At 41.8% G+C, this 22,700-nt stretch overlaps 1 protein-coding gene across 1 annotated transcript; it reads right to left on the reverse strand.

The window, feature by feature from the left end:
* Positions 1-469: 469 nt before the first annotated feature.
* On the reverse strand, positions 470-22,389 carry nrsn1 (neurensin 1). The gene is made up of 3 exons (XM_003219746.4): positions 22,194-22,389; positions 7,074-7,274; positions 470-3,310 (listed from the first exon to the last, which is right to left on the reverse strand). Exons 2-3 carry the CDS (start codon positions 7,263-7,265, stop codon positions 2,912-2,914), a joined length of 591 nt encoding a protein of 196 aa, XP_003219794.1. The 5' UTR covers positions 7,266-7,274; positions 22,194-22,389; the 3' UTR covers positions 470-2,911.
* Between the last annotated feature and the right edge of the window lie 311 nt (positions 22,390-22,700).

Genomic DNA, 22,700 nt, shown 5'->3' on the forward strand with positions numbered 1-22,700 from the left:
CGTGTCCGACTCTGGGGGTTGGTGTTCATCTCCATTTCTAAGCCAAAGAGCCATAGACACCTCCAAGGTCATGTGGCTGGCATGACTGCATGGAACGCCGTTACCTTCCCGCCAGAGCGGTACCTATTGATCTACTCACATTGGCATGTTTTTGAACTGCTAGGTTGGCAGAAGCTGGAGCTAACACCGGGCGCTCACTCCGCTCCCCGGATTTGAACCTGGGACCTTTCGGTCTGCAAGTTCAGCAGCTCAGCACTTTAACACACTGAGCCACCAGAGGCTCCTTACTTATGAAGATGTATAATCTTGGTCTATATGCGTATAATCATAAACCGTGACTACTATGAAACCTTCATTTCCTGCTACCTATACTAAAATGTTCTTGGCCAGTATTTCCTAAAGCTGTTACCATTCAGTAATCTAGCTCATTGTGAGCACTCAGTAGAATTATTTCAAAAAGACAACCACACCAGATCTTAATAATTTTATTGTATCCACTAAAAAAGAGAGAGACAGACATTGGGCGCACGTCGTCAAAGAATACAAAGTTCACATTTCATTTTTTTACAGTTTTGTTTTAGAGTCATAGGCTAAAGAGTTAAGGTTAACTGTATCTTTTTGAGATAAAGACAACTTATACTTTTATTGAAAGAACAAATTTGTAGGTAAGCATTTACATAGCTATACTCTGGTTAAGGATAAGCTTTCTCTATTATCTAGAAAAAATAGAAGTGTAACATCTGATAATTTCTTTTAAGGTCAGGCAGCTGGGTTTAAGGAAGAATATTTTATATTTAAAAATAGACATGGTCTAACAGTGACTTTTCCAGTAATAGACCTATTACAGTAAATGGGGCAAGAATTAGGAGAGAGATGCCTTGTAGGGATATGCAGGGCCAGCCCTACCATCAGGCAGACTGAGGAAACCACCGCAGGTAGCAGATGCTGGTGGCAATGCCCTAACTTCCCCTGTCTTGGAGGGCAGAATAGTATGTATCTTATGTTCGGTCTTATGCTCATCAACTGTCCTGATTCAGCAAGGACCATTTATTTAATCTTCTGCAATCCCACTTTCTTAAATAGGTTTAAAAAGCCCAAGTTTCTCTCTCATCCTCCCACTTTCCCCATCATCTTTGGCTTACTTAAATTGTTGTAAACTGAGCTCAAAGTGCAAAAATAGTTTGTACTCAACACAACCGGAGGGAGATAATGCTTGCTGCTTTGTTGATTGGCCACAATCTGATATAAATAATTCCCAATCCAGAAATGTGTGGAAGATGATGAGGGCAGATCTGTGTGTGCATTTCTTTCCATTTGCTCCCATAATGGCCATGAACAGAGCAGTCGCTTGTCTGAGCCTAGGAGTGTTATGTACACTTCAATCAAGTCTGTACACACATCACAGTACACACGTGGCACAGGACAGGGTCCTTATCTTTACTAATACAAACATATTCCTTTGTGACAAAACAAAATCTAAAAAGAATTTGTGATTGGAACTGCAGCAGAGTTAATCTGATTTTAATTTCCTTCCAAAAATACACCACCATAATAAATTGGCACTTTTAAAATAGTACTGCCCACTATTTAAAAAAATAGAACCTCAGAAGTAAAATGGAAAATAAGGTTGTGTGGGCCAAAGGATTAAGTGTGAAGCTCACAACAGGTGATTTTTCATTACAGCCTAATACAGAGAAGATCATTTAGTGGTTATTACGGGACTAATATGCTCAGGGTGCTACAGGAATGTATGGAATTCTATTACTTAAAATCTAAAGGAAGTTTTGCACATATTCTCTCACTCTCCTCCTTTTTATGATGACAAGATAAGCTGGAGATAACTCATAACATGACTAAATTGATGATCTATCATTTAGATTTAACTAAACAGACGGCAATAAGAAAGCACTGGTTGTAATTGAATAAGGGTTTATGAGCATGAGGGAAAATCTTGTTCAGCTGGTGGTCTATTTTATTTTCCACCACACTCGCTTTTTGTTGATGAACTTGACACTGGCTTTTTAGTTTACAATGGAGTCTTCCTTAGTGGCAGGACACACAGTTGAAGTAGAAGTTTCAAAGATGTAAATTGCTACTCACATCCCTTTGTAGGGTTTGGCTACCAATACAATTATGTTTTGTATCAGAGCATGAATCATATTGTCTACAGTAAAAATATATAAATATGACACTGATCTGAAAACAATAAATTATCCCAGTTTACATATAATTTTAATTCAGAGCTCCATCAATACTCCGACTTTCATTTATAAGCAACATGCTGGTAACCAATAATTCTCACTGTGAATATGAATGGGAAAACAAACCACATGGCTTCAATTTGTGGTTTATTTATAATGGTATATGAATCAAAGACCCTGTTATGCTTCTCTCCCAATAAGCCAAATGTGTAAGCAAAGAACTAGGTATGGTTTATGACTCTACTTTATCAGGGGAAGAGAAAGGTTTTTGGATCATACCTTCCAGAGAGGTACTGTTTGGATATTTTTTTTCCAATCAAAGGACAAGCCAAACAGGAGTGATCAAGCAGCATACAAAACCACGCTGACTCATTCACAATAATTGGAAATAGAATTCTGATTACTATAACTAGTGAATTTGGCTAATGTTTGACACTAAAGCAGGGTGTGGGGAGATTTGCCCTGTGTTTTGCAAAGTCTTGTGGTTCAAAAGAGATCGATGGACTTTTAAACACACACGCACACACCTGATACTGGAATGCTCTATGCAAACCACTAATGGCTGAGCCTTCACCTTCTTGTCTTTACTATGCTCACATCAGGTTTCCCCCTAATCTGCTTCTTTTTTCCTACTGATGCTGCACTGCAAACACAGACTTGTTTGCTAGCCAAAGCCAAACGTGACAAAATTCACAAGATGGGAGAAAACATCAGGTTTCAGATAACGGCTGGACATTTTGAATTTTGGACAATGTAACAGGTATCTTGGATTCTCCCGGTGCTGGGGCTTTTGTGACTGGGTGTGCATGGGCTTTTATGTCAGCTATTCTCTCTTTAAATTTTTGCTGCAGATACTTTTCTTCTTTGGAGTAGCTTTTCGCGAATGCGGACATGAGCAAGCAGGCTGCCGTCATGGTTCCTCCAATGCAAAATAATACTGCTCCTGCCAACTTGCATACCTCGAGGGCTCTGTTAAACTGAACAGCACGTGTATCCACCACCACAAAATCTTCAACTCCGAGGGCTTCAATTTTAGGGGATACTATGAAACCTGCTGCAAGAACGATGATTCCTGTAAGCATAAACACTGTTCCTGAGATGAGTCCGACCTAGAAAACAAAAACAGTTTAGAAAAATCAGCTAAGCTGAATGTGATGGGTTTTGTGTGATTGCTTCAGTTTGAGCTACTAAATATATCTGACATGTCACAGACATCTGTCATCGCTCCTGTGGAACATGCCATGCTTGAGGTCCCCTGAGGCTGCTGTCATGTAGAATTTGAGGAGACAGATGATATCTGCAACATTAACCAAATCAATAAGCAGCGGAGGAACACAGTGGCAAGGAAGAGTCTGCAGAAATGTGCAAATATAGAAAGTGTGCATAGATACTTTTGATTTTCCAAATTCCCATTGATTCAATGGGCTTAACCCATCTGGAGCTAGCAATGGGGCTAGGCCAGGCATGGACAAACTTCAGCCTTGGGGTCACATTGTGGAAAGGGCTGGGCCAGGAGGGTCGGCCTGGGCGGGAGGTTGGGAATGTACTGGGTGGAATGGGCCTGGGATGGGGAGGGCCTGGAAAAGGGCAGGGCCAGAGGGATGGGGTAGGGCCTGGGTCATCCTCAGGTTGTCCTCCTGGCATAAGGATGGGGCTGCTCACCATATCCTTATGCCAGGAGCAAAACAAGACACATGGCGACTACCCTGATTCTCCTTCTCGATCATCCTCCCTTGATCTTTCAGATGTCCTCTCGGCATTATGCTGGGAGGAGGAAGAGACAGGTGATGGCCAAGAGCACTCTGGAGGGCTCTCAGCTGCTACATGCCATCCTTACACTGTCCTTATGCTGGGAGGAGGGTGAGACATGTGATGGCTGAGAGCACTCCAGAGGGCTCTCAGATACTGTGTAAGGATGCGGGCCACCACATCCTTATTCTGTGAGGACAGGGAAAATGAGGAGGGCCTGGGGTAAGCACTCAGGGGCCACATCCGGCCCCTGGGCCTTAGGTTGCCCATGCCTGCGCTAAGCCATAGATCTTCATGCTTCAAGGAGAAGAAGACATACAGTAGAGTCTCACTTATCCAAGCTTCACTTATTCAAGGTTCTGTATTATCCGAGGCAGTCTGCCTTTTAGCAGTCATTGTTTTTGTAGTAAATCTTGCAATGTTTTGGTGTTAAATTGGTAAATACAGTAATTACTACATAACATTACTGTGCATTGAACTGCTTTTTCTTGTAAAACATGATGTTTTGGTGCTTAATTTGTAAAATCATAATGTAATTTTATGTTTAATAGGCTTTTTTTCTTAATTCCTTCTTATTATCCAAGATTTTCGCTTATCCAAGGTTCTGCCATCCCATTTATCTTGGATAAGTGGGACTATTGTAATAAGAAAAAGAATAACAGTCAATTTCTGCTCATTAATATATTCAAGATGAAATTGTAACAAATCCAGCACTGGAAGAGATACTTTTAAAAACCTACAACTTATGAAATTTCCCAGCTAGCATGGCCTATTGTAGTATAAAAACCAGGAACTTTTCCAAGCTCTGAACAACTCAGTGTAATTCAAGACCATTGATTGCAGTTTTGGTTTTGTGCGTGTACCACAAAAACAGCATATAAAACAGCAGTGGTGAACCTTTGTTTTTCCAATGTTTTGGGCTTAACATTTCAGGCACACTAGCTAGCATCACAAATGATAAGGAATTGTAGTCTGAATCACCTGGAGAGACAAAGGTATGTCATCTATTTTTGGATACAAAGGCACAGAAAGGTCTGATCTTGCCAACATATTTATGGGAGTCTGTGGAGTCAACTCTAGTTTGACTATCTCTGTCAGTATTCGATAATAGTCAAAGGGCATTTAGGCACAGTCTGTCTCCCAGGCCACTGACTGGCTGTGATACATTTTTCAATGGATGATGAAAGGCTATTATGGGGTCTGATAGGAATGTCAAGGGGTTGGAAGCACTACAGGTGAAAAAAAAATCCTCATCCTTGTACTATAGCCATACTCAATACAAGCGGACTTGTCTTTGCTGTTTTTATAATTATAATAGTACCAAGGAAGGCAAAGTAAGTTGCTTGGAGTGTTGTGTGTGACCTTCCAAATAAATCAAGCTAGAATTCAGTCAATGGCCATTTCATAGGAAAATCTGATAAATGATACAATAGTCTTTAATGGTAGCCTGTTATTGTTTATCAATTGCCTTCTGGCTTGGATCCTTCTAGATGTGTTGGACTACAGCTCCTATCAACTCTAGACATGAGGCAAAATGGCCATGATAACTTAGATTAATGGGATTTGCCATCTTGACAGCTCTAGGGAAGATTGATGCACATGAATAGAGAGAAAATCTAAATCTTGATTTTTTTAGGTTTTTAAAATATGGTTCTCCCTTTGGGTTATTTTTCAGTCAAGATGAGGTAAGATGTAGAAGGGCCCTTTGGGTTAATTCATTCTGAAAAATCAGCATTATAATTAGATAATTTATAATTAGATTTGCTTGGAAAATCCGGGCCTTTTTCTTTGAAACTTTCTAACATTCAAAGTGTTTGAAGGTGTTTGGACTATAATTCCCAAAATTAAAAAGTGTTCAAGCTCACTGGGGAAATTTTAGGAGTTATAGTAAAACAACAAAACAAAAAGAAAGTACAGTAGAGTCTCACTTATCCAAGACTCGCTTATCCAATGTTCTGGATTATCCAATGCATTTTTGTAGTCAATGTTTTCAATATATCATGATATTTTGGTGCTAAATTTGTAAATACAGTAATTACAACATAACATTACTGCGTATTGAACTACTTTTTCGGTCAAATTTGTTGTATAACATGATGTTTTGGTGCTTAATTTGTAAAATCATAACCTAATTTGATGTTTAATAGGCTTTTCCTTAATCCCTCCTTATTATCCAAGATATTCACTTATTCAAGGTTCTGCTGGCCCATTTAGCTTGGATAAGTGAGACTCATCTGCGGAATACAGTGTTCCCTTCCTACTTTGCGGTTCGCTTTTCGCTCCCTCACTGCTTCACGGTTTTTTTCTGGTGCATGTGCAAAAGGTGCCAGTTTTCCTTTTGCATATGTGCTCTCCCTCTCGTCGGTGTCCATCCAGCCCACTCTGGATGCCAACAATAGGGACGCACATGCGCAAAAGGGAAACTGGCAGGCGCCGGAGGGGAAGCCACCAAGAAGAAGCGCAGGAAGAAGGCTAGCAAAGGGGAGAAAGGCCACCTAACTACTAATATAATGTGTAAATATTAAAATAAATATAGCACCCCTACTGTGGATTTTCACTTATTGTGGGTGGTCCTGGAATGTAAAAAGGTAAAGGTAGGTAAAGGTTTCCCCTGACGTTAAGTCCAGCCATGTCTGACTCTGGGGGTTGGTGCTCATCTCCATTTCTAAGCCGAAGAGCCCACGTTGTCCGAAGACACCTCCAAGGTCATATGGCTGGCATGACTGCATGGAGCGCTGTTACCTTCCCACCGGAGCGGTACCTATTGACCTACTCACATTGGCATGTTTTCGAACTGCTAGGTTGGCAGAAGCTGGAGCTAACAGTGGGTGCTCACTCTGCTCCTGGGATTTGAACCTTGGACCTTTTGGTCTGCAAGTTCAGCAGCTCAGCGCTTTGACAACTTTGCCACCAGGGCTCCTAACGTAAACCCCGCAATAAGTGAGGGAACACTGTACCCTATTTCAATTACAGTAAATGCTGTGCAGATCTGCAAAGCTTCTGAACATCACAGAAGGAGTTTACCTAGGATCCAAAACTTCCCCTTCTGCTAACTATCTAGCAAATGGAAAACCCAAACTTATATGTAGTTGAAAATGCAGGACAATGATAAATTATCTGTACCTTCCAGAATGCAGAGCTCCACCTGTTGGGTGACTTCTGGATCTGAAAATCATCCTCATACTCCCAGATGGATGCTGTGCAGTCCTCATAAAACTGATGCAGGTAAGACCGAACACCGTAGCGCTGGTAACCACTCTCCGGGGTCCCCTGTGGCCCTGGCTTGGATGCCGAGATGTCCGCATAAGCACTCATCTTTCTTCCCTGCAATGAGAGATGTGATAATGGGGATCCATCAGACTCTGATATCATTTTCAAAAGCAGAGGCAATTTATAAGAGAATTACCTTCATGATGTGCTGCATGCAGAGCCACAGTCCAAACATTAACCTTTCCAAGCAACAGACATGGCTTGCCTTAGACTTATCTAAGTCTTATATAGTCATAGTTTTTTATATTTATCAAGACCTGGCTCTGTGGGGATTTTTGGGAGTTGTAGCCGAAAGGGGAGTTTTGCCAAGGTCTGATTATTACAAATTCTGTCAATCAATCAGTTAATGAGTTTACATATATTACATCAGGTAGCATTTAGAAGCACTGCAATGCTAGTTAAATTTTATTATGCCCCAGAGCTATTGTAAATGGTTGTTTCTGCTCCATGACTTGACTGTTTCCCCTCTTAAGTATTTTGGCAAGTTTATGTGAATAGGAACTTATGAGTAAGGACGGCACCAGCAAAAAATAAATGTACCTTACAACCTAAGAATAGACCCCCATTTCTGTTTATAGACCTCATTGATTCATTCTGATGCAAAGCAAGGTTTCTGCTCTATAATTTGTTTCTAAATTTAATTTTTGTTATAGTGAGTTTAGCTTTTAAGTCACTTTCCCATTAAGCGATTCAAACAACTGCCAACAAACCCCCAGCTCTGCCTATCTTTCAGCATCAACCTTCCACTTTGAATTATATAGAAATCTGTAGGACATCACATAAAAATGGCAGGCACAGACAACTGCTAGTTTTATCACTATGACAACAGCCACCAAATCCTTCAGATTACATTCACCTAAGGTTTGGGGTTAAGATGCATTATTCGTTTCTCCTACCTGCGGTGAGTGGTATTTTTCCTATTGGCTTAGGAATGTCAATGCTTTCTAAAAATTTGTTTCTCTGCTGTCTGGTCCTCTTATGTTTTTCTCATTTCACATGCAATGCAGAAATACCAGCAGTCTGGATTCAGAACCACCCCCTTCCAGTGTATAACAATTTACAGATGAAAAATAAAGAATGCTTTATAGAGGCACCTTTAAAATATAATAACTATTCTTCCATTTTCAGGTGTTGGATGACAGCTTATCCTCCCTTAAGAACCCGCCCAGACCCTAAGATCTTCCAGGGAGGCCCTTCTTTCATTTTCACCTCCATCTCAAGCATGGTTGGTGGGGATGAGAGAGAGGGTCTTCTCAGTAGTGGCTCCCCGACTCTGGAACTTGCTCCCCAGGGAGATTAGATTGGCTCCTTCGTTGTCCACCTTCCGCTGGAGTCTAAAAACATGGATGTTCTGGTGAGCTTTTGAGTGAAGAGGCCACCAGCCATGTATCTTGCTTTCAAACTGTGTTGTACTTTAAGATTGACCCCCATTTTATAGGTTTTAGTGTTTTAATGCGATCAGTTCCTTGTCCTCCCCTGCCAGTCTCTATTTTACTCATGGACTTTACTCAGAGTTTTGAACTAATCACCCTCTGTACATAGCAATTGATGTCTTGGTTTTAATAATTACTATGTTATATTGTTTTATAACTATGTAATTATATTGTGTTTAAAATTTATGGACTATTTTCTTATGTAAGCCGCCTGAGTCCCTTCGGTGAGATGGAGGCGGAGTACAACAATAAAATTGTTGTTGTTGTTGTTGTTGTTGTTGTTGTTGTTGTTATTATTATTATTATTATTATTATTGTATGACACAGCAAACAAGATAGATAGATATATCCATTTTGCTGCTCTCCTTCAATATCTGTCCACCAGATTGCCCCACCACTCTATAACCCTGTTCTCTGTGGTTTTTACTCCTACTTCCTTTCTCACCCCGAGTTTTAACCTAGTGTTCATGTGGCCCGCCCTTGGTTTTATTGTTCTACTGTTCTTTTGATTTTGTTTACTGTAGTGTATATTTTCTTTTATTGTATTGTTTAATGCGTTATGATTTGTTGTTTTATATTGTATTGTTCTGGGCATGGCCCCATGTAAGCCACCCCGAGTCCCCGTTGGGGAGATGGTGGCGGGGTATAAATAAAATTTATTATTTATTATTATTATTATATGCTAGATTTCGTATCACAAAATCACAAGTCGAACACTTCCCAAGTGTCTAGGACTGTGTGATGTATTTTCGGATGATGCGTGCAGATCCCAGTAGGGTGGCCTTTTGCAGTTGGCAGATTGTAATTTTGTCAATGTCTATTGTTTCCAAATGCTGGCTGAGATCTTTTGGCACGGCACCCAGTGTACCTATCACCACCGGGACCATCTGCACTGGTTTCTGCCAGAGTCTTTAAAGTTCAATCTTGAGGTCCTGATAGCGACTGAGTTTTTCCTGTTGTTTTTCGTCAATGCGACTGTCACCTAGGATGGCAACATCAATGATCCAAACCTTTTTCTTTTCCACAACTGTGATGTCTGGTGTGTTGTGTTCCAGAACTTTGTCAGTCTGGATTCGGAAGTCCCACAGTGTCTTTGCGTGCTCATTTTCCAATACTTTTGCAGGTTTGTGATCCCACCAGTTCTTTACTTCTGGGAGGTGGTACTTGAGGCATAAGTTCCAATGAATCATTTGGGCCACATAGTTGTGCCTCTGTTTGTAGTCTGTGTGATTTTCTTGCAGCAGCTGAGGATATGATCAATGGTTTCGTCAGCCTCCTTGCAGAGTCTGCATTTTGGGTCATCAGCTGATTTTTCAATCTTGGCCTTAATTGCATTTGTTCTGATGGCTTGCTCCTGGGCTGCAAGGATCAGGCCTTCTGTCTCCTTCTTCAGGGTCCCATTCAAGAGCCAGAGCCAGGTCTTCTCCTTATCAGCTTTTCTTTCAATTTTGTCAAGGAACTTTCCGTGCAGTGTTTTGTTGTGTTGTTGTTGTTGTTGTTGTTGTTGTTGTTGTTGTTATTATTCTGCATTACCAATACGGTTTAAAATTGTAAAGAGTTATGTTTTTCAAACTACAGCTCCCAGATTCCAGCAATCAGCATGGCACTGGACATACTGGCTGGGATATGTACTTTGGGCTGGGATCATATATTGAGCAGTTGTAATGCTCGGCCTTCACAGGTCTATGCTCACCGCTCTGCCCCAGCAATTGTTAAATGCCAAGTAGGGTTCCTCCTGGCCCACTTACTGGTGGGAGTGGGCCAGGTGTGAGAGTACACACATCCTCCTTTTCCTCCCTTTGAGAGCCCAGACCAACTGCATCTTCATCATTTAAATTCGCTCCCACTTCCTCCCTTCCCAGGATCTGCCATTGCATCTGCCACCCTCCCCGAGTCCTGGCAGCTTCCTGGCACAAGGAATGTTTTAGATTTTTTTCCTGTGTCAGGAGCGACTTGAGAGACTGCAAGTCACTTCTGGTGTGAGAGAATTTGCAAGGACATTTCCCAGGGATTCCCGGATGTTTGATGTTTTACTATCCTTATGAGGGACTTCTCTCATGTCCCCACATGGGGAGCTGGAGCTGACACAGGGAGCTTACTTGCTCTTCCCGGATTTGAACCAGCAACCTTCAGGTCAGCAACCCAACTTTCAGATCAGCAGTCTTGTCGGCACAAGGGTTTAACCGACTGCGCCACCGGGGACTCCTATATTTTAGATCAGTGGTTCTCAACCTGGAGTCCCCAGATGTTTTTGGCTTTCAACTCTCAGAAATCCTAACAGCTGGTAAACTGGCTGGGATTTCTGGGAATTGTAGGCCAAAATAATCAGGAACCCCAGGTTGAGAACCACTGGTTTAGTTGGAACACAAAGTTAGAGAATCGCTTTCTGAACCATATTCAAAAAGAAACACCATGCACATGCAAGACACATGTGCCTATGTGTATGCCCCAAATATCATGCTGTCCCTGGTTTCCAAGAGCTTCCCCTCAGACTTTGCTATGGCTGTTTCATTACAGTGGAAGCCTTTTGCTCTCTTTTCTTCACTGTCAATAGCTAAAGCAGCTAATTATGAAAATTATGAAATCAATGAATTGAAAGTGGGTAGAATGTCGATCACTGAAGAGGAGAACTTGGAAAAATTATGCAAACACACAAATACACAATGCTCAGAATCCGCAAGCCAGCTGGGAGCCAGGGATGACATGTGCTTTCTTCCTTTTCTACTGTGTAGAACTGTATTGTGAATCAAAACTCAAACCTGCAGCAGCAAATTTAAAAATGGAAGCACAGTCGATACAATTCATAATTACAATTCATCATTGCAATTATTACAAGTTGATAGGAGATAAAACAGCAGACCTGCTCTGCTGGACTAACTCTCAATGGCACTGCAACTGTGAGCCAATTGCAAATCTTCCACTTGAGAGAAAAAGTATTATCTTTACCATCTGAAGGACAGTTGGAACATACTTGCAAGACAAAGCTATTTCCACTGAGGGAACAAGGAATTAATTCCAATTCCACATTGTCTTTCTTCCAATGTAATATCTAGCTTGTTCCCCTTCCTTTCTTCTTGGGGTTTTTAGACTTGCTAGATTATAGATTGTTTAATTCAATTTCCTCTCTGCCCAAAGAGGTGATGAAACCAATGCTGTTGGAGATAACAGCGTCATCTGTTTGGTACTGCATTCATTCCTAATTGAATGCTTGAAGAGATTACCAGTGCGGCAGAAGGGAGTTCAGTAACCATCACCATCAGTGAACAGCATCACACATTCTACCTATAAGGGATGAGGGGCATTTCTTGGAGGTTGCTGAAGCATGGCGTGCCTCACATACGATTGTGGAAGGGGCTATTGGTAAGGTAAAGGTAAAGGTTTCCCTTGACATTAAGTCTAGTCATGTCTGACTCTGCGGGGTGGAATCTCCATTTCTAAGCCGAAGAGCCGGGATTGTCCAAAGACACCTTCAAGGTCATGTGGCCGGCATGACTGCATGGAGCACCATTACCATCCCGCCAGAGTGGTACCTATTGATCTATTCACATTTGCATGTTTTGGAACTGCTAGATTGGCAGAAGTTGGGGCTAACAGTGGGAGCTCACCCCGCTCCCCAGATTCAAACTGCCAACCTTTCGGCAGCTCAGCAGTTTAACCCGCTGCGCCACAGGGGGATCTGTTATAAATTGATGACATCTTCAGTTGCTCATATGGGGTGATTCTGTCCATTCTGCAACAGAGATCAACTGGTTTGAAAGTGGTCAATGTCCCAAGCAGCAGTAGGCAGGTTTCAAAAGCCAAACAGTGTTTGCCAAAAAGGCTCTGAGTGTTTGGCTATTGCTCATGATCTGTGTCTATTTTTTTTCTTTTTCCTGAACAAGGCAGATTGTAGTAACAGAAGTATGCAAGCAGAAGATATACAGTCTGTTGGATGAAATACATTGGGATTTTTGCATGCCAACACTTTTGTGTGGTGCCCAGACTAACCAGAACATGAATGTAACAGCTCATTTTTGTATCCAGGTTGCTCTTATGGCATTGATGAATATACAGTGATTTTTAAATTCAGCTTTAAAATACCAGACCTATAATGCAATGTGTTTACAAGTGAGAACACTCTGTGAAAATATTCATGGCCTAGATCAATCTAAAAGTATTACAACTTCACACTATAGAGAATGGGATGACTCAGAAGCACCACTAATGCAAACCCAAGAAATGCTGAACCAAGACCCAGAACCTGAACCAAACTCATAGACTATCTTTTAGAAATCTCTTGAGCCAAAAACTCAAAGGTCACCAGAAAAAGCTTCATTAGAAAAACCAGTCCCATTTACACTAGAGCTCAAATGTCCCCAGGGATTGGCTGAGAAGACATTGAAAATTGGGCTCAAGGCCAGATGGCTACTCTTCCATGCCCTTCAAATGGAAGAAGGGCCTGAAAGGGAGTTCAAACCAAGAAGGAAAAAGCCTCTACTAAAATCCAGATTTTGGCCTGTTCATGCACTCATAGAGCAACAAGAAAGGGTGTAATGAAACCACATCCATTAGATGTGTGTCAGATAGCTCCTCAACCTCACATCAAAATGCATAACATGAAGATTCACAGAAACCTGGAATCCTGCACAATGTAAACGGCTGCCTAGGATATTTTCACACTAGCAATTAGGAAATACTTTGCACCCCAGAATGGAGAACAGGATGAGCTCAAACCCTTCTCCTGAGGATTAGATTTGGGAGGCTGAGCCCTCTGAAACTATCAGGAAAAATTGGACCACCAAGACTCCCATGTAGATGAGTCCACTCAGAAACTCTCAGGTAGAAGCAGAGTGTTTCAAAAAGATAGACCCAATTTGAAATCACTATAGCTCTCCAACCACAAACTGCCCTTTTACCTCCTCAAAGGGTGAGGCTTAAAGTTTCAAATGATTACTGCTAGATCTCTCTCCGAGCACACAAACAGCCCCTAGCCTCAGCTATTTGCAAAATGATGACCATGCAGCACAAAGCCTAATAAGACATTCTCCCATTTGCTGAGTTATTTTTTAGATTTGTTTCTGGCTCAAAATAGTTAATAAGACTTGATAACTCATTAAACCGCTTGTAACTTTTTGTGTGATTGTAACATGTTGTTATTGTGAAATATATTACTTTGAAATTGGGTCCATCATTTTGAAACACCTTCATATTAAATGATCACTATTTTGTTCTTGCTTTCATGAAACTCAGTTGGGTGATTGTGAAGATGATGATGATGGTGGTGATGATGATGGCTTTAATTCAGTATGTTGTGCTCTCATTACTTTGTAAAACAAATCTATCTGCAAAATTAATAATGACTTCACTGTCAGTATTGAGCTGTCTCTACCTTAAAGACAGTTCCAGAAGTCCCTGGAAGACACCGTACACTATTCCATCTTTTCACCTCCTTATTAGGTTTTCTGTACTATGGAAAAACACTGTTGTGGTGGTGGGGAGGAAGCTTAGGAGTGGAGAATGTTGCTGTTTGGTGTCTTAGTAAAACTACTGAATGAGACAGGATAAGGGTGAGATAAAAATGTAGTCTGGATTTGTCATAATTGCATGCTCAGAACTCTCCAAAATCTTGCAACTGTAGCCAGATGCTGCCTGTCTGTCTAAGCTAACCTCAGATGTCTATCAAGCCCCATACCCTTCTGCTTGAAGTCAGGGCAACACATAATGTTTTTAAGAAATCTAAGGAAATGAGGCATAATGCTACCAGGACAAGGGTGTTTATTGAATCATTAAGGGCACCCCAATTATGCAACAACTTTGCCAATAATGTTTGTCCTGTGGCCTTTTTAATGTCAAGTGAAGCCTTGCCTGTTTAGGTAAAGGTAAAGGTTTTCTCCAGACATTGTCTAGTCATGTCCGACTCTGGGGGTTGGTGCTCATCTCCATTTCTAAATCAAAGAACTGGCATTGTCCATAGACCCCTCCTAGGTCATGTGGCCGGCATGACTGCATGGAGCACCGTTACCTTCCTGTCGGAGCGGTATCTATTGATCTACTCACATTTGCATGTTTTTGAACTGCTAAGTTGGCGGAAGCTGGGGCTAACAACGGGAGTTCACTCCGCTCCCCGGGTTCGAACCACCGACCTTTAGGTCAGCAAGTTCAGCAGCTCAGCAGCTTAACCCACTGTGCTACCAGGAGCTCCCGGTGTTTATTCAGATCTTTTTAAATGCCATATATCAGTGGCTCTCAACCTGTGGATCTCCAGATGTTTTGGCTTTCAACTCCCAAAAATCCAAACAGCTGGTAAACTGGCTGGGATATCTGGGAGTTGTAGGCCAAAACATGAGGGGACTCACAGGTTGAGAGCCACTGCCATATGTAGTTTTGGCCTCTCAGATTTACAATCTGCGGTTATGATTCAGTGGTTGCTATGTGAGGGCTAAATTACTTACTTACATTTCTGATTTTATGACTCTATATTACATTTTGGTTTTGTGTATCAATGGTAAGACATGCAGAGAAGTTTTCTGGTAGGGGGTAGCACACAAATAGAAACAAACAAAGAGCATGGAATCAACACTTTGAAACTGAAAGTCGATTTTCTCTGAAAATTGATTAGTTGGGATAAGGGTTTCATTCACATTTTGTAAATTGTAACAAAAGTTCACATATGGAATACATCACTCTTTGTCAATGAGTCTATTTAAGGTTATTACCTTAAAATCCCATTCCCCTACTATCAGTAGCAACTATTTTTACAAAATAAATATCACACAAATGTTATTATTTGCTTGTATCTTCTTTATTAAAGAATGCAGTACAGATTTCAAAGCTCTTTTCAATGGAAACATCAGATTGGACTTTAATGTTAAGGTTTTATTTGCATAGAAAATTATTACTATTCCTGAACTTTTCACAGCAGTTCAGCTAGATTTGTATCATGAGTATAGTCATGAGGAAACAAAGAAAATGTACAGTCAGATCTCTGAAACATGCAGCTGCATAGTAGGTAATCCCTTAGCAACTTCTGTTGCCATGGGGAAGGTTGCCTTGCATGGTTTTTGAACATTATTATACTCCAATGGCACCTCGCAGCTGTGATCGGATTTGTGAATAGATGTATTAAATGTTCAGAATGGTGCCACAGAGAAGATTGAATGAAACTTTAATTCATTTAATGGTATTTTCATCAGCAATCGAGTCAATGTACTTTTGTGCTATGAACATTAAACTAAACAGAAGAAAAATAGAAGAGATCCTGGTCTCAGTCAGTTTAGGGACATATGAAAACTAAATAATTTTCATAGGATGCTTTTCTAATATCATGCATAATGCTTTTTCAGATCTAGGATTTTGGAGATATGAGTGTGTGTCTAGTGTGGTTATATTGCCAAACAAGGGGTACATCTAGATTGCTAAATTAATGCAGTGTCACATCACTTTAGTTGCTATGGCACAATGCCATGGAGTCATGGCAGGAGCTGTGGTGGTGCAATGGGTTGAACCCTTGTGCCGGCTGGACTGCTGACCTGAAGGTCAGGTTCCTGACCTGAAGATTTCCGGTTCCAATCCGTAAGATGGGATGAGCTCCCGTCTATTAGCTCTAGCTTGTGGGGACATGGGAGAAGCCTCCCAGCAGGATGGTAACACATCTTTGCATCCCATGGGCAATGTCTCTGTAGATGGCCAATTCTCTTACACCAGAAGCAACTTGCAGTATGTTCTCAAGTCACTTCTGACACAATAAAAAATGGAATCATGGCAGTTGTAGTTTTACAAGGTCTTGAGTCTTCTTTCTCTGCCAAAGAATTCTGGTGCCCCACCAAACAACAACTCCCAAGATTCCATAGCATTAAGCCAAAGTTCAAAAGGTGTCAAACTGCATTAATTCTACAATGTAGATCCACTCTAGAATTATAGCAACCTGTGTTTAAATGATCACTCATTTGAGTGATCTTGGGCTACCAAGCCTTACTTCTGGTAGGATGACCCTGAAGACGGGAGAAGAGACTTATACACATATTCAGCACCTTGAGCTCCTTGGAGAAATACATGATCTAAATGAAACCAGCCAACCAACTAGAATACACACTCAACTGATACACTTCAGTAGCTTGCAGCCTTTTATTCTAAGTAGAACAACGCATCTTTTGTTTGTAGCCTCAGCATAATAAAACAATACTGTTAAGTAAAGTTTAATGAATTTTGGATAAGATGTTCAGGACACACCGGAGCTGTTTTCTAAATAGATGATGATCTCTTACAATCATTTTATTCCAGTAAGATTGGGACAGGCAAGTGATCACTGATGTATCAGCCCAATGTTTAAAAGTTTATGGCTTTTGAGCTTACTACCAGCCTTGTTCATGAATACCTTTTGTTGTACTAATGTCTGCAGCTTTTCTAAAGAAGTCTCATATGCATGTTTTCTGATTATGACTGAGAAAAAGGTTATACTAAAATAATGTTTAGATTTACTCCCTGAGAGATCCATTAATTCTTATTTTATTCTAGTTTTGCATAATGTGGATACTATAATCACTTGTTCCCTTTACATGTTTATGCTGAAAAGAAGTGTGAAACTCATAATGTTAAACCACATGGCTACAACGGGCATGACAGTAACAGTAGTACCACAATCCAGGGGTTCAGATTCAAAGACATGGTGCTATTAGTCTGGAATATCAGTATACATTCACTCCATGCATCCGAGAAAGAACTTACACCTACAATGTAAAATTAATGCAGTTTGGCACCACTTTAACTGCTATGGCTCAAGGCTATGGAATCATGGGAGTTGTAGTTTGGTGAGGCATCAACACTCTTTGGCATGGAAGGCTAAAGACTTTGTAAAATGACAACTCCTGTGATTTCGTAACATTGAGCCGTGGCAGTTAAAGTAGTGTCAAACTGCATTAATTCTACAGTGTAAGTGCATGCTTAGTCTATGAAATCTCATGCTACCAATTTTGTTCTAGCAGTTAATTTCTAAGGCTACAGGATCCTTTTGCATACCACAATTCCCCCTTCCCTATCAAAAGGCTACTGTTGCTATGTCCACTACTGATTTAGAGTCATAGAATCATAGAGTTGAAAGAGACCCCAAAGGCATCTAGTCTAACCCCCTGCAATGTAGGAACACACAATCAAAGCACCTCCAACAGATGGCCATCCTGCCTCTGCTTAAAAATCTAGAATCATGGAATCGTAGAGTTGGAAGAGACCTCATGGGCCATCCAGTCCAACCCCCTGCAAGAAGCAGGAAAATCTCATTCAAAGCTCCTGACAGATGGCCATCCAGCCTCTGCTTAAAAGCCTCCAAAGAAGGAGCCACCACCACAGTCCGGGGCAGAGAGTTCCACTGCTGAACAGCTCTCACAGTGAGAAAGTTCTTCCTGATGTTCAAGTGGAATCTCCTTTCCTGTAGTTTGAAGGCATTGTTCCACTTCCTAGTCTCCAGGGCAGCAGAAAACAAGCTTGCTCCCTCCTCCCTATGACTTCCCCTCACATATTTGTATATGGCTATCATGTCTCCTCTCAGCCTTCTCTTCTGCAGGCTACACATGACCAGCTCTTTAAGCCGCTCCTCATAGGGTTTGTTCTCCAGACCCTTGATCATTTTAGTCGCCCTCCTCTGGATGCTTTCCAGCTTGTCAACATCTTCCCTCAACAGAATGAAGCTCCACATCCCTGCAAAATGGCATTGCCGAACAGCTCTTATTGTTTTGAATAAACTCATCTGAAGAGATGAGTTCTATATGCAAAAATGCCATATGGGTTGCATAAATGGAGAGATATATTTTTCTTAAGGGTTTTTTTAAAAACAAATAATGATAAGTTGTTTTTTCACCACTGGAAAGAACATGAACAGGATTTCCAAAAATGCATTTTTCCTGTTCAGACAGGTATCTTGATTAATATTCATGAGTTTGAGCGTTCCTCTGGATTTTAGTGTAACAGCAAGAAAAAGAGCTTGTCAACCAAAGTAAAACCAGCCCGAATCATAATGTGCATAGTACTCCAAGCCTATCCTGAAGCACTCTCTCATACTTTGTAGGAGCCTCTGTTCATATCTAATCTCATTACTAATTTCAAATAACCTTTTGTTTTACTGCAGCTTCAAAAATTCCAGAACAAGTATGGAAAAGAATTATAATATTTTCGAGCTCTGCTAATTGCCATTGGCAGCACCACATTCTAAATAGAGTTTGCCATCCCCATGGAAGTACCATTGGGGTATAGTCACATTTTTCTGGCATGATATGTTTTCCTGCTGGAAAATATGATTTTGAAGCACATCTAGATTCCCCTGCAGCTCTTAAGGATGTATGTGTGTGTGTGTGTGTATATGTATATCTATCTATCTATCTATCTATCTATCTATCTATCTATCTATCTATCTCCAGATATTGGTCCAAACAAGGCCTTAGTAGCTCATTGCCACTGATGCACATCATCTGTCTGCACATTTAGTTGAATGACAATAAGAGAGCTTAAAACCTCACATGCTCAGCTGTCAAGTGGAAGAATCTAAGCCCATGCCACAAATGCAATGCCATCCAATTGTATAACATGCACAGTTCTGTTAGGTAACATATCACTTTAACAGGCCAGCATGAGTTGATAATGGGGAAATATGTTCCTCTCCAACCCTGTTATGCTCCTTTAGAAAAGAGTGTCTAGAATTTAATTGCTGAATATGCCCTTGAAGGAATAGTGAAACTATAGCCTTTAAATTATAAGCAGAAGCCTTTCTAATTTTCTACAAAGGTTATCCAAACTCCTTCTTTTAAAAACAAGCCTTGAGTACATTTTAAGCAATTGAATACAGCTAGCCCTCCATATCCATAGTTCCCACTATTCACAGATTTATTTTTTTAAAAAAATAATCCTTCAAAGCAAAGTTTGATTTATATAAGGGATATTATTATTATATGTCATTACATATAATGGTACTTGAGATCCATGGATTTTGGTATCCACATATTTTGATAGCCACAGGGTTTTTGGAACAACCTCAGTGGATACCAAGGGCCTGCTATATACTTTTTCAAAAAAGTGCCAAGGTCTAAATTTCTTTCTGGGACTTTTCTGCTGAAGGAGAGTCTGCAGATACTGTGGATTATTCTGAAAAGACAAATAAATGGATCCAAGAGCAAGTAATGGCAGAGCCCTCACTAGAAGCCAGCATTGCTATACAGAGCAGTGGTTCCCAACCTGTGGTCCATGGACCACCAGTGATCCCCAAGAACTAAAATATGGTCTGCAGCCTCACTGTTACTACACCATTGCAACAAGAGCAACTGGTCTTGCGAAACCCTCTTATAGTGCCGAGGCAACGGGGATGTCGGAAGGGGAGAGCCTGACTATCCATCAACAACAAGCCTCCTGACTGCTGCTTCTCCTCCCCCCTCCCTCCCCATGAGCAGAGCCATTCCATGTGGCACCTGGAAGCAGGGGTGCCTTGGTATCTTCATTTTTAGGCCTGTTGCTAGGATTATTTGGGGCACTGGTTTAGAAAATTGCACTGGATAGACCACATCAGCTCTAGATTATGGGCTGTGGTGCAGGCTGGTGAGCAGCCAGCTGCAATAAATCACTCTGACCAAGAGTGATAAATCACTCTGACCAAGAGGTCATGAGTTCGAGGCCAGCCCATGGCGGGGTGAGCACCCAACAATAAAAAATAAAAAATAACCCCTGCTCATTGCTGACCTAGCAACCTGAAAGATAGTTGCATCTATCAAGTAGGAAATTAAGGTACCACTTATAAAGTGGGGAGGCTAATTTAACTAATTTACGACTCCATAAAAATCATCCAGCCGCTACTGGAATGAGGAAGTGCCATCACAGTGGATGATGAAGCAGCTGCTCCCCCTGTGGCCAGAATCGAACATCCCCTCAGGAGAAGGTTAAATTGCCTCTGCGTCTGTTTCTTTGTTCTATGTCTATATGGCATTGAATGTTTGTCACATGTTTGTCACATGTATATGTATATACATGTGATCTGCCCCGAGTCCCCTTTGGGGTGAGAAGGGCGGAATATAAACACTGTAAATAAATAAATAAATGTGGTTTTCTGTGGGCGAGCAGATGGCAACTAATGGCATATGTTCTGAATCAGAAACTAGAGCTCACGTGGTCTATCCATTGCAATTTTCTGAATCAGCACCCCAAATAACTAAAACGAATTTAAAGTTGACCAAAAACTGATTTGTAATCCTTTTGGTATTAATGTTGGAGAGTGGCCCCTGGTCAAGTGGTTCCTGGTCAGAAAAAGGCTGGGAACCACTGATATAGAGGCTATTATACTTGGGACTTATCATGAGACAAAACGGTGCATTAGAAATGACTATAATGCTTGGGATGTGGAAGGAAGTAGAAAAAGAGGACACCTTCACAGGTCGGTTGATTCCATCAAAAAAGCCCTGACCCTGAGTTTGCAAGACCTGAGCAGGCAACTGATTTCTGGGACTCTCAGATGTCTGGGTTGTTGTATGTTTTCCGGGCTGTATGGCCATGTTCCAGAAGTATTCTCTCCTGACATTTTGCCCACATCTATGGCAGGCAACTTCTGAGGATGCCTGCCATAGATGTGGGCGAAATGTCAGGAGAGAATACTTCTGGAACATGGCCATACAGCCCGGAAAACATACAACACCCCTGTGATCCCGGCTACGAAAGCCTTCGACAACACATCTCAGATGTCTGTTATTGGGAGGGTTACCATACATTGAAGCCTATTGAAAGATTTAAAAAGGTAAAGGTTTCCCCTGACGTTAAGTCCAGTCATGTCTGACTCTGGGGGTTGGTGCTCATCTCCATTTCTAAGCCGAAGAGCCGGCGTTGTCCGTAGACACCTCCAAGGTCATGTGGCTGGCATGACTGCATGGAGCACCGTTACCTTCCCGCTGGAACGATACCTATTGATCTACTCACATTAGCATGTTTTTGAACTGCTAGGTTGGCAGAAGCTGGAGATAATAGCGGGCGCTCACTCCACTCTCAGGATTTGAACCTGGGACCTTTCAGTCTGCAAGTTCAGCAGCTCAGTGCTTTATCACACTTCGCCATTGGGGCTCCAGCTGAAAGGTAGCTAACAACAATAACTTGTCTGGTGGGAAATCATGGGATGGGAGGGAATGGGGTTTGGAAGACAAGGGCTGCGATAACCCATGATCTCCATGACCCTGGAGGAGAAGAAAGGAAGGAGACTGGGAATGGGATTTCTATTGCTGGCCTCTACTTGCAGGAGGTCGCTCTCCAAGGTGCTGAACGCCAGAGCCGGCAGCGTCCAAAGACTCGCGCTCTCTGCCCCATAAACTCATTTCTCTTTCTCTGTTAGTGTTTGAAAATCATGTTTGAAGAGCAGCACAATCTTTTCTACCGTTTTCCCTTCTGAAAAGAACTATCTGCCTTCCCCTCCACGCCTAGAGAAAGAAGGAGACGCCAGATCTGCTTCCTATGGAAACTAGTTCCAATGACAGAGACGTCTCTCTTTCTCCTTCTATTCATTATTCTTTTCGGCAGGACTGTAATTGAGGAAGGACTACTTGGTTACCTGATCCCAATTCGCCGCCTCTTCCTCTTCCTCTTCCCCTTCTTCCTCCTCCTTCTCCTCCTCCTCTGCCTGGCCGGGTGAGCAAATGCAGCCGGGTTAGCTGCAGATCTCTCGCTCGGTGCCCATCTCCGCTCTGAGCGGCTCCAGCCTCAGACGCCACGTATTATTTACCAACCGTGCCTGCGCACTGAGAGCCACGGAGCCGCTGGGCTCTGCAAAGGAAGGCGGGGGTTGAGGAGGAGCCTCCAAGGCTTCATTGTCCATCTGCTCTCCTTGCCCAGGCCTGGCTTGAGGGACGGGGAGGAAGGCAGCACTGGGAAAGAGACCTGGGAACCCCCCTGCCCACCCTGTCTTTTGTTTTTGGCCTGTTAGTTTCAGCCAAAGCATAGATAAGGAGAACTTGGCACCACCAGTCCTTGCACACAGTAGCAAAGGGCACCTCTGACCAGGGCCATAGCCAGAAAAAAAAATGGGCGGGGGGATTTGAAACTTTTAAAATTGAACCAT

The sequence above is a fragment of the Anolis carolinensis genome, chromosome 4 (genome assembly GCF_035594765.1).
Source record: "Anolis carolinensis isolate JA03-04 chromosome 4, rAnoCar3.1.pri, whole genome shotgun sequence".
Lineage (NCBI taxonomy): Eukaryota > Metazoa > Chordata > Lepidosauria > Squamata > Dactyloidae > Anolis > Anolis carolinensis.

What these genes read in the sequence shown, in the direction of transcription:
- nrsn1 (XM_003219746.4), bottom strand. Translation starts at nt 7,265, where the DNA reads ATGAGTGCTTATGCGGACATCTCGGCATCCAAGCCAGGGCCACAGGGG. An exon ending in GGAGCTCTGCATTCTGGAAG is followed by an intron (nt 3,311 to 7,073) that starts GTACAGATAATT and finishes TTTGTTTTCTAG; the next exon opens with GTCGGACTCATCTCAGGAAC.